Source organism: Mus musculus, chromosome 2 (assembly GCF_000001635.26).
Source record: "Mus musculus strain C57BL/6J chromosome 2, GRCm38.p6 C57BL/6J".
NCBI classification, from domain to species: Eukaryota; Metazoa; Chordata; class Mammalia; order Rodentia; family Muridae; genus Mus; species Mus musculus.
The window spans coordinates 112247155-112260833 of NC_000068.7; the positions used below are offsets into that span (position 1 = coordinate 112247155).

General features: G+C 47.1%; 1 protein-coding gene across 1 annotated transcript; it reads right to left on the reverse strand.

Moving 5' to 3' along the window:
- Positions 1-793: 793 nt before the first annotated feature.
- Positions 794-12137, reverse strand: Nutm1 (NUT midline carcinoma, family member 1). The gene is made up of 7 exons (NM_172521.2): positions 12012-12137; positions 8506-9214; positions 6348-6476; positions 4582-4721; positions 3891-4168; positions 3405-3521; positions 794-3025 (listed from the first exon to the last, which is right to left on the reverse strand). Exons 1-7 carry the CDS (start codon positions 12025-12027, stop codon positions 1034-1036), a joined length of 3381 nt encoding a protein of 1126 aa, NP_766109.1. The 5' UTR covers positions 12028-12137; the 3' UTR covers positions 794-1033.
- Positions 12138-13679: the final 1542 nt, after the last annotated feature.

Genomic DNA, 13679 nt, shown 5'->3' on the forward strand with positions numbered 1-13679 from the left:
GGTTGGTTGCCAGATTTCCATTGGAATTTCCAAAAAAACTCCAAAGATTGCTCTTGGCCATACCTGAATTCTTTCATTCACAAGCGGACTGGGGTGTTTCCTCTATGGAAATCATGCTGTGATTTTTGTATCTGCCCCCCTGTTATCACCTACTAAATATGCACATCCTAACTGACTTTTTCATGAGCCTCTCAGCCCGTTCCCTCCCGTTCTGCCCTCATTAAAGATGAAAATATAGCTTCCTATCATTCCATATTTAACAGTCCCACGGAGAGTTAATTCCATCGCCCATGCTCGGGGCAGGGACCTGTGTTGGGAAACGAGCCTCCCCCAAGACACGCCAACCACATGGCACTTCCCCTACGGTAGTCAGAGCTGAGGAACATAGAAGCCCTTCCTGACCAGCCCTTAAAGGAAGGAAAGTCCCCCCCTCCTCCAACCTTGCTCTCCCAGCACCCGAGTCTTGACACATATAACGTAGAATAAAGTAGATTTAGGAAATGAGATCTGACCTACAAAAAGAATCCCCTCTCCCCAACAGACTTAAAGGAGGCAGACAATAATAGGCTCTCCAGACAAGATTCAGTCTTGGGAAAGAGGGAGTGAACCTTTAGGGACTCCTGTTTTGGAACCCATCTATCTGGACATGAAAGTGATTCTTAGTAAAACACTACAGGGGAACCAAGATAAGGTTAGCAGTGTGGTCACTGGGTCCACAGAACCTGCCTTTGTTAGAATTGCTTTGCTCTATGTCACAGCCAGGATGCTCACACAGAAGAGCACATAGCATTTTCCAACCAAAAACAATCTTTATTTCTCCACATAACTTCCGAAAGCCAACTTTTCCCTTTGGTTCCCACTAACAGGACCTCTGCAACCTAGCCAGTCTGACCTGCCCCAGGATCTCCAGCTTCTGGCACAACAAAACAAAAACAGCATTGGGCTGAGACTGCTTCTCCACGGGGTAGGGGGAGCAGCAGCACTAAAATAGACTTTGGGTGCTGCTAGGTGGAGCAGGGTGGCCCTCTGCTTCCTACTGGCTACGACGTCGTTTCTTCCTTTTGCTGGTGACAAAACCGTCACGCCGCCTTTTCCGAGGCTGTGGGAGCTGGGCCATTCCCAGAGCAAGGGGCTTCTGCCCAGAACCATTAAACTGAGCTCCTTGCTGGTCTCTCTCTACAACAGTAGCTGGACTCCCAACTAGGGCTTGCTTCCCAGACTTGGGAGGGGGTGAAGGCTGGCCAAGGTCATCTACTTCAGTAGAGTGGCGGGATGTTTTCACAATTCCCTGACCTCCAGAGGCCTGACGAGTACTAAGGGGAAGCCCTCCTGAAGAGAGGCTGAGTTTTGAAGCCAAAAGGTAGGAGAAGTTGGAGAGCTCTTCGTCTTCTTCCTCCTTCTCTGTCTCTCTTCTTTTGGCTCTATCTGCTGAGGTGCATTTTTCTTTAATAGGGGTTTCTCTCAAAATATAAGCATCCCTGGTTGCCCACCTTGGGGAAGTACTTCCCTGGCCCTGGCCATTTGTCAATTTGGTTGTCTCATGTGTATAGGATTCTTGATTGTCTTGTAAAGGAACAAGGTCGGTGGGTTTGGAGGAAACAGTATCTTCCCTGCCCTCTCCTTGGAGGTTATAAGAATTAAAATTTGATAAGCAGGAATCCTTGCTGACCCCTGGTTGGGGGCAACTGTCATCTTTAACATCTAGTATGGTGACCTGATCTATGTTTTCCAACAGAGGAAAAAGTAGATTACCTCTGCTCTCTGCCTTTTGGCTAGTCTGGGCAAGAGAGGAGGCATCCTGGGTCCCAATGATAAGAAGATTGCCTTGGCATGTGGGTATCAGGGTGTCTTTGGAAGACCCCAGTGTGGAAGAGACAAGTGTTGGCAGCAGTGGGGGGCAAGCTTCAGCCCACAGATCACTAGGATTCTGTATGGTTTTAGGGCTCAGCGCTTGATTTTCTTTGGAAATTTTTTCTTTGGACCTCAAACCTGGACCACTGGCCATCAAAGATCCTGGCAAGCTGCAGGGGTTTCTCTTTTCTGGGACAGCTGTTGTATCTGGGCCTCCAGAGGGAATCACACTGTTCCCCACATCCTTGGGCACTGTGTTTTTTCTAGGACCTAGAGAAGCACTGTTTCTAGAATTCAATGCCTGGTCCTCTCTTCTGCATGCCTCATCTTGGATGCTGTCTATGACAGTCTCAATTTGTAAGGGAAGCTCTAAACCTACAGCACCCATGTCACTGCTCAGCCACAGTCCTGGGCTGAGAGAAACCCTGTCTAGGTTGCCAGCTGCTCCAGGGGAATGGTTTTGACTGTAACTCTGAAGCATACCAGGACCTCTGTCATCTCCCCGCACGGCCCTTGAAGAGCCCTTCTGGGAAACCACTGAAGGTGGTTCTCTTCCTCGAGTAAGCATCCCAGCTCCCCCGATCCGCTTTCCTATCTGCAATGTCAAAGCCTGTTTTTCTAACCCAAGTCCTTGCAGAGGAACTGGCTCTGTAAGTCCAACATCAAAATTGGGGGCTCTCATGTGTTGGGGATCTTCTTGCCAACAACAAGGTAAAACCTCTGGATTCCTATCTGCTACTGGGTAGTACCCAGGGGACCCAGTCCTTCCCAGGTGGCCATCCTGAGTTGCAGATAGCTGTTTTATAGCCTTCCCAGACATTTTTCTCTCCATACCCAAGAGTACTGGCATCCCCTGTGAAGCTGTGAGCTCTAGCTGTACATCCCAGCTGCTAGGGGATGGCAGATTATTTCCATCCTTGTGAATCCCCGCTGGACCACCTAGTGTTTGTTCCTGCCCACCATGTATTTCTCTTGCCTGCTTGCCTGGAGAAGCAGATTTTCCAATGCGAACAATGCCCGCAGCCCCCTGAAGCCCAGGTGAGGGCCGACGCCTTTGACCCCCGTCTTCATCTTCATCAGAAACAGAAGGACTTGAGTCTGACTGAGCTCCGCTGCAACTTGGAGGTGTCTGTGCATCTTCCTCCTCCAAGGCCAAGAGTCGTTTCTGGACCAGCTGGAAGGGAATGGACAAATGCCAGTTCTATACATGGTTAGGAGAAGAGGTGGCTGAGTGGGTGATAGGAGATGGTAGATAGTGTGGGGAAGAAAAGCAAGTGTTTTAAGTGATGGTGTCAAAGATAGATACTGTAGCTCTCTCTGCGTTAGAGCTGTGAGCCTTTCCTCGTTCCCTCCCTACTTGCTTTAGACTGTAGGCATAATGCTTTTGTGCACTGTGTGAAGGTTATCCTTGTGTTATTCAACTGCTGATTTCTATGCCCTTATATGACCCAAAGCCCAAACCTAAATTCTCTCACAAACAGTATCAAGATATCAAAGGGTTATACAAAATCAGCCAGGATCCTTTGCCTGTGTTCTTTGCCTCCCAAGTTTACCTGGGCAAGATTCAGTCCTTCTTCTTGCTCTAGTTCCTCAAGTAAAGACAAAGGATCTCTCTGCTCTTCTGGAGACAGCAGATCTGCCAGAAACTGAGGGTGTATGACTGCCTCCACCTGGGGAACAGAAAGGAGAGTGGTGTAAATCTTGATATGGAGTGATCTGTAAGCCCAGGTGCTCTAGAGACAAATCTATGAGGCCCATAGCCCATAGAGACAAACTTTAATGCTGGAGTTTGTTACAAAAATTTGTGGTAGTCCTTACCATCAGCTACCTACCTGTATACCTATTTCCAAATTATAGAATGGAGCCTACTGACTTTCACAGAACCCCAGATGGCTGGTGCCCCACAGTATCCAACTCATAGATATCTATTCAAAATTATAGGATGGAGGCTCCTACCACATGCAGAACCCCAGAGAGCTGATGCCTGATAGTGCCTCGCCCCCAAATACCAGAAATTAGCCATTGTAGACCTAGCTCACCTTGGAGACAAAGACTTCCTGAGAACAGAGTTCATCAATGTAGCTCAGAAGACTTGGATCTGGATACATCCCTGCACCTTCCTGCTGCCCCTCCTCCTCCTCTTCTGTCTTCCCAGTGTCCACGTAGCTTCCCATCAGCCCATCCATGATGTCAACATATTCTTGCACAGCTTCAGGTGGGATCTCTTTGGGTGCCTCGGGAACAGGAGGCCTTTGAGGTTTGCGTTGCCGCCGCCGAGGAGCCCGAGTCTTAGAGGCTGCCTTCTTAGGGATGTACACTGAGGGAAGAGGTGGAGAGTGGGGAAGGAGCCTTGGTATCTACTTCCCAGTGATACTTGGAAGGGAAGAAATTCGGGTTCCAGAATGGGATTGAGGTGTTAGGGGAGAAAACATAAAAAGCTGGAGGGGGTGTGAGAGAAAACACGGTTAGAAATCTTTCCACACACCTTGACATCCCAACAAACCATCTGATCCAACGCCATGTCCGATAAAGGATAGGACTCATGCACAATCCAGATGAGAGAGTAGTTTACTTGGCCAAGATCAATAGCTCATTCAAGACAAAAGGAGCTAACACCCCAGCTTCCTAGGGGGCATTGCATTTGGCTTATAACAATGTCACTCCCAGGAAAGACAGACAGAAGCAAAAGCAGAGTTTCCTAATCCTCGTCTGCACTGCGGGTGGCCTTACCTGGCTGCTGGCAAGCCTCAGGGACCATGGACCCTGGAGGATCAAGTTTCAAAGGGGCTATAGGGGACAGACCCGGGGAGCCATTCATCAACTGTGCATTCTGTATCTGTGTTTCTTCCTCGGCCTCAAACTCCATGAACCTGCAAGGGTAAAGAAAGACTGGGCAGAGCTGGAGAGATGGCTCAGTGATTCAAATCCCTGCACGCACATGGCAGCTCACAATTGTCTGTAACTGTAAGATCTGACACTCTCACACAGACATACATGCAGGCAAAACACCAAGGTACATAAAATGGAAAAACAATTCACATTTTTTTAAAAAAAAGTACAGTCTGTAATAAGGAGAACCCAGTCCATCAGTAACACAGACGCCAGGCAGCATCCACACATGGCCAAGAAACCAAGCACCCTCCATTTGGCTCAATACTGTTGAAGTTGGGTCAGTCAGGGTAAGCTGCTCACAGGTAGGTAGTAGCCTAGTGACAGTTCTGAGAAATGCCATTATATTGTCCCTTCACCTTCAGTGGTTATTCAAGAAGCTAAATAAGGAAACTGGTGGTATACAGTTTGGATAACTCTCCAGGACAAAGTGATACCCTTTACTTCTGCTGCCTATCAATCTCACCCAGTGTCCTGATTAATTGCTACTTTATATAAGCTTGGTGAATCCATATAAGCATGGCCCATGTAACAGTCTAGAGGGACACTCCAAAGGGTTGTTCCTGATGGCCTCATCTGCCCCTTTCTACAACTGAAAATGATGGCGGAAGCAGAGCCCACCAGAGTGCAAAGGCTGGAACAGGTCCTCAAGGGTAACAGAGGGGAAAAAAAAAAGATATACTTGGAGGAAATGATTTCTTCCCCAGTTGCTGTGCTAAGGATTCTCACTATGTTGCCCAGGCTGGCTTTGAACTCCTGGCCTCAAATAGTACTCCCATGTCAGCCCTGGGGCCATGTGTGCTGACTCACAACACGGCCAACCAAAGTTACTTTTTAAGACATGGCTATCCTGTCGAAATGGGGAATAAAGAATCAGGAGACCACTCTGGGTATACCGGATACCCAGAGTCCCCTGTTTCTTCTCGCCAACCTTTTCCAGACTTGGTCCCTCCCTGGATTGGGGGAGAACCTGTTTCCTGTACTATTTTTAAAAACATAAACAAAGCAAACCATGAAAGGAAAAGTGCTTGTAAAGTTCCAGATCAATAGCCACGTGCCATCTGGCGAGCTCAAGAGCCTTCATGGTGAGGTTCTCTCAGCATGGGATTTTTAGAGGCCCTGGGTTCAATCCTATGCTAACCCCTTCAAGATAAAAGCCACATACAGCTCAAGACCTGGAGGCAAGGAAGCTTTCAAGAACAGACAGGATAGAGTAAGCCCAGAGCTCAGGTGGTAGAAACAGGAAGGGTCCAGGAGACCCTCATCTGGCCTACAGCCCTCCCCCTGTGGCACTACTTTATTCTATTTTAAAATGTATTCCATTTATTTATTTATTTATTTATTTGTATCATGTGTGTATGTGTGTGTGTACAATGTGTATGTATAGACCTCAGAGGACAGCCTCTGGGAACCCCTTCTCTCCTTCCTCCATGTGAGTCCTAAGATCAAACTCAGGTTGTCAGGCTTGTGGTACCTAAGCTACCTTGCTGAAGCTCTGTTACACCCCTCCCGCACCAGACACTTACAGACATCTCCCCATCTCCGCTACCCCTGTATTCGACCACTCCCCCACCCCTGCAGGGTGAATGAGGGTTCATCAAACTCACTTCTCTGCCATCTCATAAAAGATCATCCGGTCAAAGTTGCTGGTCCGCTCCCATTCCTGCAGAGCCCTCGGCAGTCCCTCCTCCAAGGTCATAGTAGGCTTCAGTCGGGCCAGGGAACGAAGCACTGGGCTAAAACCCCCATTAGGTCAGACACATTGTAAAAGTGTGCCCTGCACCTGTTCTGATGCCCACCTCAGTCCATATCCCCCTGTCTCTCACCAAATCTAGTATGTCCCTCAAGCCCTGTCATGCTCCATCTTAATAAGACCTTCAGACTGAGCAGCCTCCCTTCCCTCCCGTTGTTCACCATTCTTGCTGCCCTTCCTACTGAGATGTGCAAATCACACAAATCAAATGATTCTCCTTCTGACCTTCTGAGATCAGCAAGGGCACCCACCTTTAATTCTCTCAGTGCTAGCCTTAACTAAACACTAAAAGGGAAACACTCCGGATTGTAACCATAAAGTGGATTAACCCAGCCACAGGAATGCTGTATGCCTTTAGTCCCAGCACTTGGGAGGCAGAGGCAGCCTGTTCTACAGAGCTAGTTACAGGAAAGCCAGGGCTACACAGAAAAACCCTGTTGAGAGAGAGAGAGAGAGAGAGAGAGAGAGAGAGAGAGAGAGAGAGAGAGAGAGACCCAGAGCCTTTTGATTTTTCGAAGACTTAACTAACCCAACATAAGCATCTAATTAAAACATGTATAGTAGTTTGGGGATTGGTTCCCCCACCCCAATTTTCATTCTTTCTTTCCAGAATGCCATCCTAGATTTTTCAAATAGAATATTGGACCATTACTTCTGGAAAGCCCCAGAGGAAATCAAGGGTGCAGACCAAAGCAAAGGGCTTCATGTTAGCCTATCCGGCTTCTCTTTAAGTCCTTAAACATTATTATCAGAGCCACCTGGGAAAGCTTGCCTGCCCATGGATTTTAGAAGCCAGATGGCTGCTGTATAAAGTTTTGATCGTGCCTGGCATAAGATCCTCCCCATAGCATCGACACTTGGAAAGCAGGAGTTGGCCAGAAGCAAATGGGGTCCTATGCAAACCTTGAGAGCTTATACTGGCTCTAGATTTAAAAATTGTGCCACCAGGCCTCTAGAGAGAACTCAACAACCACCTCAAGAAACCAGGAGCTCAGTAAGATGGCATTTGTGGAGGACTTTGGGAATGTCTCTTGATCATGACCCAAAGTCCAAACGAAGAAGCTCTCCCACTGGAAGGGAGCATGCTTTTTTTTTTTTTTTAAGTCTGGTTTAAAAAAAAAAAAAAAAAGGAGAGACTGTTTGCTCAATGGTCTGCAGCTGAGAGCTACCCTGTCCGGTTGGGAAGTAGAGAAAATTTCCCAGATGACTAATAACTAATATATAAACAAAAAAGGACTGCCTGTAACTCCAGGTGTCTTGGCTAGACATACACATACTCGAAAGAAGGGATACTTTGGCCTTTTGTGGGCTCCCTTCCCCTTTCAGGTTGCCTTTTTATAGTATTAATAAAAGAATGACCATTTGAATGATTCATCTTCTATGCCTGGCACTTTGCCAATCTTCTGATCAGCCCTTGGAGATAGGGGTAATTACCCCCTTTTGTGAGGAGGAACCTGAGGGCAAAGGTGTTAAATGTCCTGCTCTGGATCACACACCTAGTATGCGTGGAGCCAACTGTGCTTCCCCTCGCCCCATTTCACCATGACTCCTGAGTAAGCTAGGGTGCACACACACTAAGGTCTTCCTTTGCCTGACCAGCGCCATCTTCCCCATTCCCACAGGAATGAGTCAGGGCCCAGCCCATCTCATCCCAGTCAGTGTCAGAGGGCAGGCAGGCAGGCAGGGCCCTGACATTTGGAGTCAGAGACCTATATGTCAATCTCTGCTTCCTGTTTTATGACAGGAAGTCTCCCAGCCTTCTCAAGATTACCATAAAATGCTTGCCTGACTTCAGAGTTGTAGGTATTCTTTCAGAGATGGTACCTGAACGTTTCTTATAAGCCAGGAAGAATGTAGCACTGTTTTTCATTCTCTTAACAGTGTCTTCTCATTCTCACAACTGCCTTCAAGAATTCTGGAGTAACTGAAACTTCTGTGTCTATCCTAGAGTCCTCACTAAAAGCCCTAGGAAAAAAGTCAACCTTGGATACCCCCACCCCACCCCCACTTACATAAGGAAGCATGAAAGAGCTTCTACATCAGGACTCTGGGATAGGTGAGTCCGGGCCAAGACTTTGTAGCGCTGCCAGCGACGATAGTTCTCATAAACACCCTTGGAAGCATAGGCAAGGTCACCTTGAGAGGGCTTCCGAGCAGCCACGGGGCCTCCTTCCATGGTTGTTGCTTGTGTTCCTGGCCAGGGCTTTTCCAGGGGCACAATGGGAGCCAGTTGGGCAGCTGGTGGTAGGACCTGCAGAGGAAGTCCTGCAAGGCCCTCCTGGCTCACTCCAACTGCTACAGCAGGCAGGATGGTCTTCACATTAGAGGCGGTCACATACCGAGGAGGAGGAGGCCCCTCCTGGCTCCCACAAGGAGCCCCTGAGGGAATCCAGTTTAGGGCAGTCTGAGTAACTATAAGGTTCTGGGTTTGAGAGGACTCAGCTGGCCCCACATCAGTCTTGACTTTGACAATGACCTGGCCAGTTCCAGCCACACTGGGGCCAGGGCCTCCTTCTCCTGTCACCAACAATGGGCTGGGGAAAGCAGAAAGGAGCAGAGGATTGCTTGGAGAGAAGACAGGAGGTATAGGGGGCTGTGGTGATGGCTCCCAGAGGGGTTGATCTGGTGGAACAGGAGGAGGTGGGGCAAAAGGAAGCGCACTGAAAGGGGACAGGCCAGTGCCAGGTTTCATGGACATATCTGGTCCTGGTAATGGAGAGGCTGTTGAGACAAAGAAGGGAAGGGAGTAGGAAGACAATGAGAAGTTAGGCCACTTGACTTCCTTTTCGTCCCTATGGGGTCAGAGCAATGACTCCCAATGCGTGAAGGAAGGGACATGGACGGGTGCCTCTGGAGCAGTCCTTTACCCTTGAGCTAGTAGTAGGCTAGAGGAGTTGCTCCCTTCCAAAGAGACACACAGGCCTGCATCTTCCAGGAAGAACAAGCTCAAGCCGCCATCCCTGCCGCTAAGAACATCTCTCAAAACAGTCCTGAAGACCTCCCCTGCCAGCTCCATAGGCAGATGAAGAAGATGTGAAATAAGATTGATGCCTGTTCTGCAGGAAAAGCAGTCTGCAAGCACGCTGAGTGCAGGGAAAAGTCCAGGCTCTTGAGAAGCGTTCATGGGACTCTTGAGAAAAAGGCAGTTTCACAAACACTGGTCCACCCCACTCCTCCTCTTCCTATGCCTCTTGTTCCTAATAATCTCAAATAACAGAAGATGCAGTTTGTGAGCAGGCTCAATGACTCTAGGACTCATAAGCTCATTTCTCCAAAAGTCGTCCCACTCAGCATACACGGACATCTACTAACCCTACCCACTCCACAAGACAGGGAAGCCACCGGATCCCAACCGCTCTAGGGCTCCTGTCTCTAGCCACACAAGCACAATTCCCAGGACAGAATACAGCAGCCTAGATTCTGGGTTCCCAGAAACTTCATTATAAGTGAGGGGAGGGCCATGGAGGGAGGGAGGGAAGTTTCCTGTGCTTTCAGTTGACAAGTATGACAAGGTGAAATTTGGCAGCACACGGGGGCTGGAGAGATGGCTCAGCAGTTAGAGCACTGATTACTCTTCCAGAGTTCAATTCCCAGCAACCACATTGTGGCTCACAACCATCTGTAATGGTGCCCTCTTCTGGTGTGTCTGAAGAGAGCAGTGGTGGTGTATTCACATACATTAAATAAATAAATAAATAAATCTTAAAAAAAAAAAAAAGACAGTACAGACTATCTATGGTTCTGCTGCTTAATAGTAGAAGTTTAGGGCTCACAAAGAACAAAACATTGGACTGAATCTAAGAAAGAAAGAAATCTAGAACACAGTTCCTGTCAGGGACCAGTTCTGTGGATGCTGGTCAGGTAGAGGGGCTATAAATGTGCTTCCTTAAAAAGGGCCTGCCTGCATCCTGCATGACTTTAATGGTACAGACAGAGCCCACTTGGTCTGATTTCATGCAACACTTCTCCCTTTTTTCTTAAAAAAAAAAAAAATATATATATATATATATATATAAATAATTCCACTGACTAAGCAGTACCCTCAGATTCCACTTCCTGGCCATAAAGGAGACATGAAATAGGAACAACCTAATGTTCACACTCATCTGAACCATACACCACAGGGCTAGCTTTATACCACCAAGTTCTGCACGCAGTGAAAATGTTCCTAAGGTCTGAGCTCCACAATAGGGAGAAAAACTGAGTATCTCACCGTTGCTAAGATGGCCTATCCCCTCCAGCCTGAAAACCAAGAAAGATCGCCCCTAATCAAATTAAAAACAAACAAACAAACAAACAAAAACAAATCCATTTACTTAAAAGATAAATGCAGGTTTATACAACCACTCTGAAGGACAATCACAAGTTCAAAGCCAGCCTGGGTTACAGAGGGAGTTCAAGGGCAGCCTGAGACCTTGCCACAAACTAAAAGGTGAAATGGGAGGTGCAGATTTGACTCACAGCATGCTGGCCTAGCAGATGCAAGGCCCCAGATTCAGTTTCAATAAACAAATATTCACACACACACACACACACACACACACACACACACACAGAGAGAGAGAGAGAGAGAGAGAGAGAGAGAGAGAGAGAGAGAGAGAACGTATGAACACACATGCTCAGAAATGGAAGTCTATGGAAGTATCCTATCCAAAACACTAACTAGACAGAAACTTGACCTTAGACTTCCCAAATTCCAGATAGATGCATGATAAATTACAATGAAAGAAAAAAGAAAGCAAGAGAAGCCTGCTGCCTGAACTGACAAGTAGCCACCTCTGTTAGAAGGAACCATCAGGCCCTGGGAACAAGCAATTTTACAAAATCTCTAGCCCCGTTCACTGGCTCATAAGTGAATAACCCCACTGAGTTTTAGCTTTCTGAGCAAGGCTAATGGACCTGGCCCCATCCCACTTCTCCATCCTTCAGCCTACTTTTCCTGGAAAGATCAAGAGAGTTGACCCTGACTTCACATGAAGTCTAGAGTGGGTCAGAAGACACAGATCATGGCTCTTCTCCTGAAACCCTGATGACGCCCCTTATACTAACACATAAGCCTCTGTTTCCACCACAAGCATGCTAAAGTTCCCTCTTCCTGGAATCAAACTGGGTAACTGGTATCCAGTCCCAATATTCAGTGTATTACTTCAGATGGACTTTGTTTCATTTCCAAGGATGTACCTTCCCATTCTTTTTTGTTTGTTTGTTTGTTTTGTTTTGTTTTTTCGAGGCAGGGTTTCTCTGTGTAGCCCTGGCTGTCCTGGAACTCACTTTGTAGACCAGGCTGGCCTCGAACTCAGAAATCCGCCTGCCTCTGCCTCCCGAGTGCTGGGATTAAAGACGTGCGCCACCACGTCCGGCTGCACCTCCCCATTCTTAATGGTAAAAATCTATTTCCCTGGGCTCCCTGGTGCCTCAGATCCCCATGGATTATCCTAAATGATTTGTCCCTAGGTAAAGTGGCAAATTTGATACCTCAGGTGGCAGATACTCCACACTCCACTACCCCTAGTCTTACTTCCATCTGATGCCATAATCCGAGGTTTAGGTACTCCAACAGTGACAGTCTGGAAGGCTCCAGAATGAAACACTTGAGTCTAGGATCCAGGCAATAACCCAGCTCCAACAGATGATATCTAAGGAAGGGAGGCTAAAGACTGGGTCAGAACAGAATTAGAATCTTGGACTCAGGCATTCTGTAGTGGGGGAGGGGAAAGGATATTGTGTAGTGAGAATGAGGAGATTTCACTCTGTGGGTTTTTGTAAGCAAGCAAAAATTAGAAAGTCCCTCCGTGAATTTGATACCATGATTGTTGGGTGTCCTCTTTTAGGACAGTTTGAACATTGTCTCCCAGATTCTCAACATTACACTGTAGTTTTCACTGTTGGCTTCTTATTCTATTCTTCAACAATACATCTAATCCCGAGCTCCGCCCTTTGCCCAGTTCTGCAGCTGGATTACTATTAACAACAGACCCTTGGGTGGACCTCGGGCTTGTTTCAATGATGACTCTACTTCCCGAGCCAAAGTCTGAGTGCACAGTGAGGATTAAAAACAAAAACCAAAACTAAACGCTTGGCACTGAAGTGTCTCAGATGATGCAGTGTTCAACTGCTGTGGGCTGAGCGCCACCTTCCTGCAAAGCCAACACACACTTGTAATCCTAGGACCCAGGAGGTAAGTTTGAGAAAAGCCTGGGCTACAAAGTGGGACTAACTCTGAAAAAAAAAAAAAAAAACTCTCTGTAATACCCAAACAGTTCCGTCACAACACTCCCGAAATTCCTGGAAGCCACGGCCCTTTTTTCTCCCCATTTGCTGAAAGATTTTACTAAATTAAAAAAGATTTTAATTAATTGATTATTGATTTTTGAGACAGGAGCTCACTCTTTAGCCCTAGCTGGCTAGGAACTCAACAAAGATCTGCCTGCCTCTACCTCCTGAGAACTGGTATTAAAGACCTTCACCTTCAGCTGGGTGCATGCCTGGTGCTCACAGAAGCCAGAAGAGGGAGTCAGAGCCTCTAGAACTGGAGTTAGAACCAGTTATGAGTTGGTGCTGGCACCTGAAGATGGGTCCTCTGTAACAGAGTCGAGCATTCTTAACCACTGAGTCACATCTCCAGTTCCTTTTGGATTTTTGAGACAATCTGGCTATGTAGTCTTGGCTGAAATCTAAGACTCTCTGACCTTAGCCCCTTGAGTGCACAACCCCTGCCTTAAAATTACCATAAAGTTTTTTCATTAAATTACTTTTTAAATTTTAAATTAATATTTTAGTATGACTCAAAAGTCAGATTAAGAAAAGTTTTGAGGGGGAGTCCAAGGGAGTTAAGAAAGGGAGATGGGAGGGTGAAAAGGACTAAAATTCTGTCTGTGTGTGTGTGTGTGTGTGTGTGTGTGTGTTAAAAGTCGACAACAATAACATCAAAACCTAGACAAAACGAACAAAAATCCAGGCTATGTAAAAAAAAAAAAACCCTACATCAGCAAACACTCTTCCCTTTCATTCCCTGTACCAAGACCTCCATGCCAGAAGATACCAATATTAACTGTTTGTTGTATATTCCCACCCCCGCAAAATCTCGAACACCCACGCCCCCCCACACCCCCCCCACACAAAAACACGAACACTCGCGAACACATCCACCCACCCACCACGCTTTTGTTTGTTTGTTTCTCGGTTT

Bases quoted from the DNA above. Each gene is read 5' to 3' on its own strand.
- Nutm1 (NM_172521.2), bottom strand. The intron at 3,522-3,890 runs GTGAGCTAGGTC...TCTGTTCCCCAG, and splicing joins AGGAAGTCTTTGTCTCCAAG to GTGGAGGCAGTCATACACCC. The intron at 3,026-3,404 runs GTAAACTTGGGA...ATTCCCTTCCAG, and splicing joins AAGGACTGAATCTTGCCCAG to CTGGTCCAGAAACGACTCTT.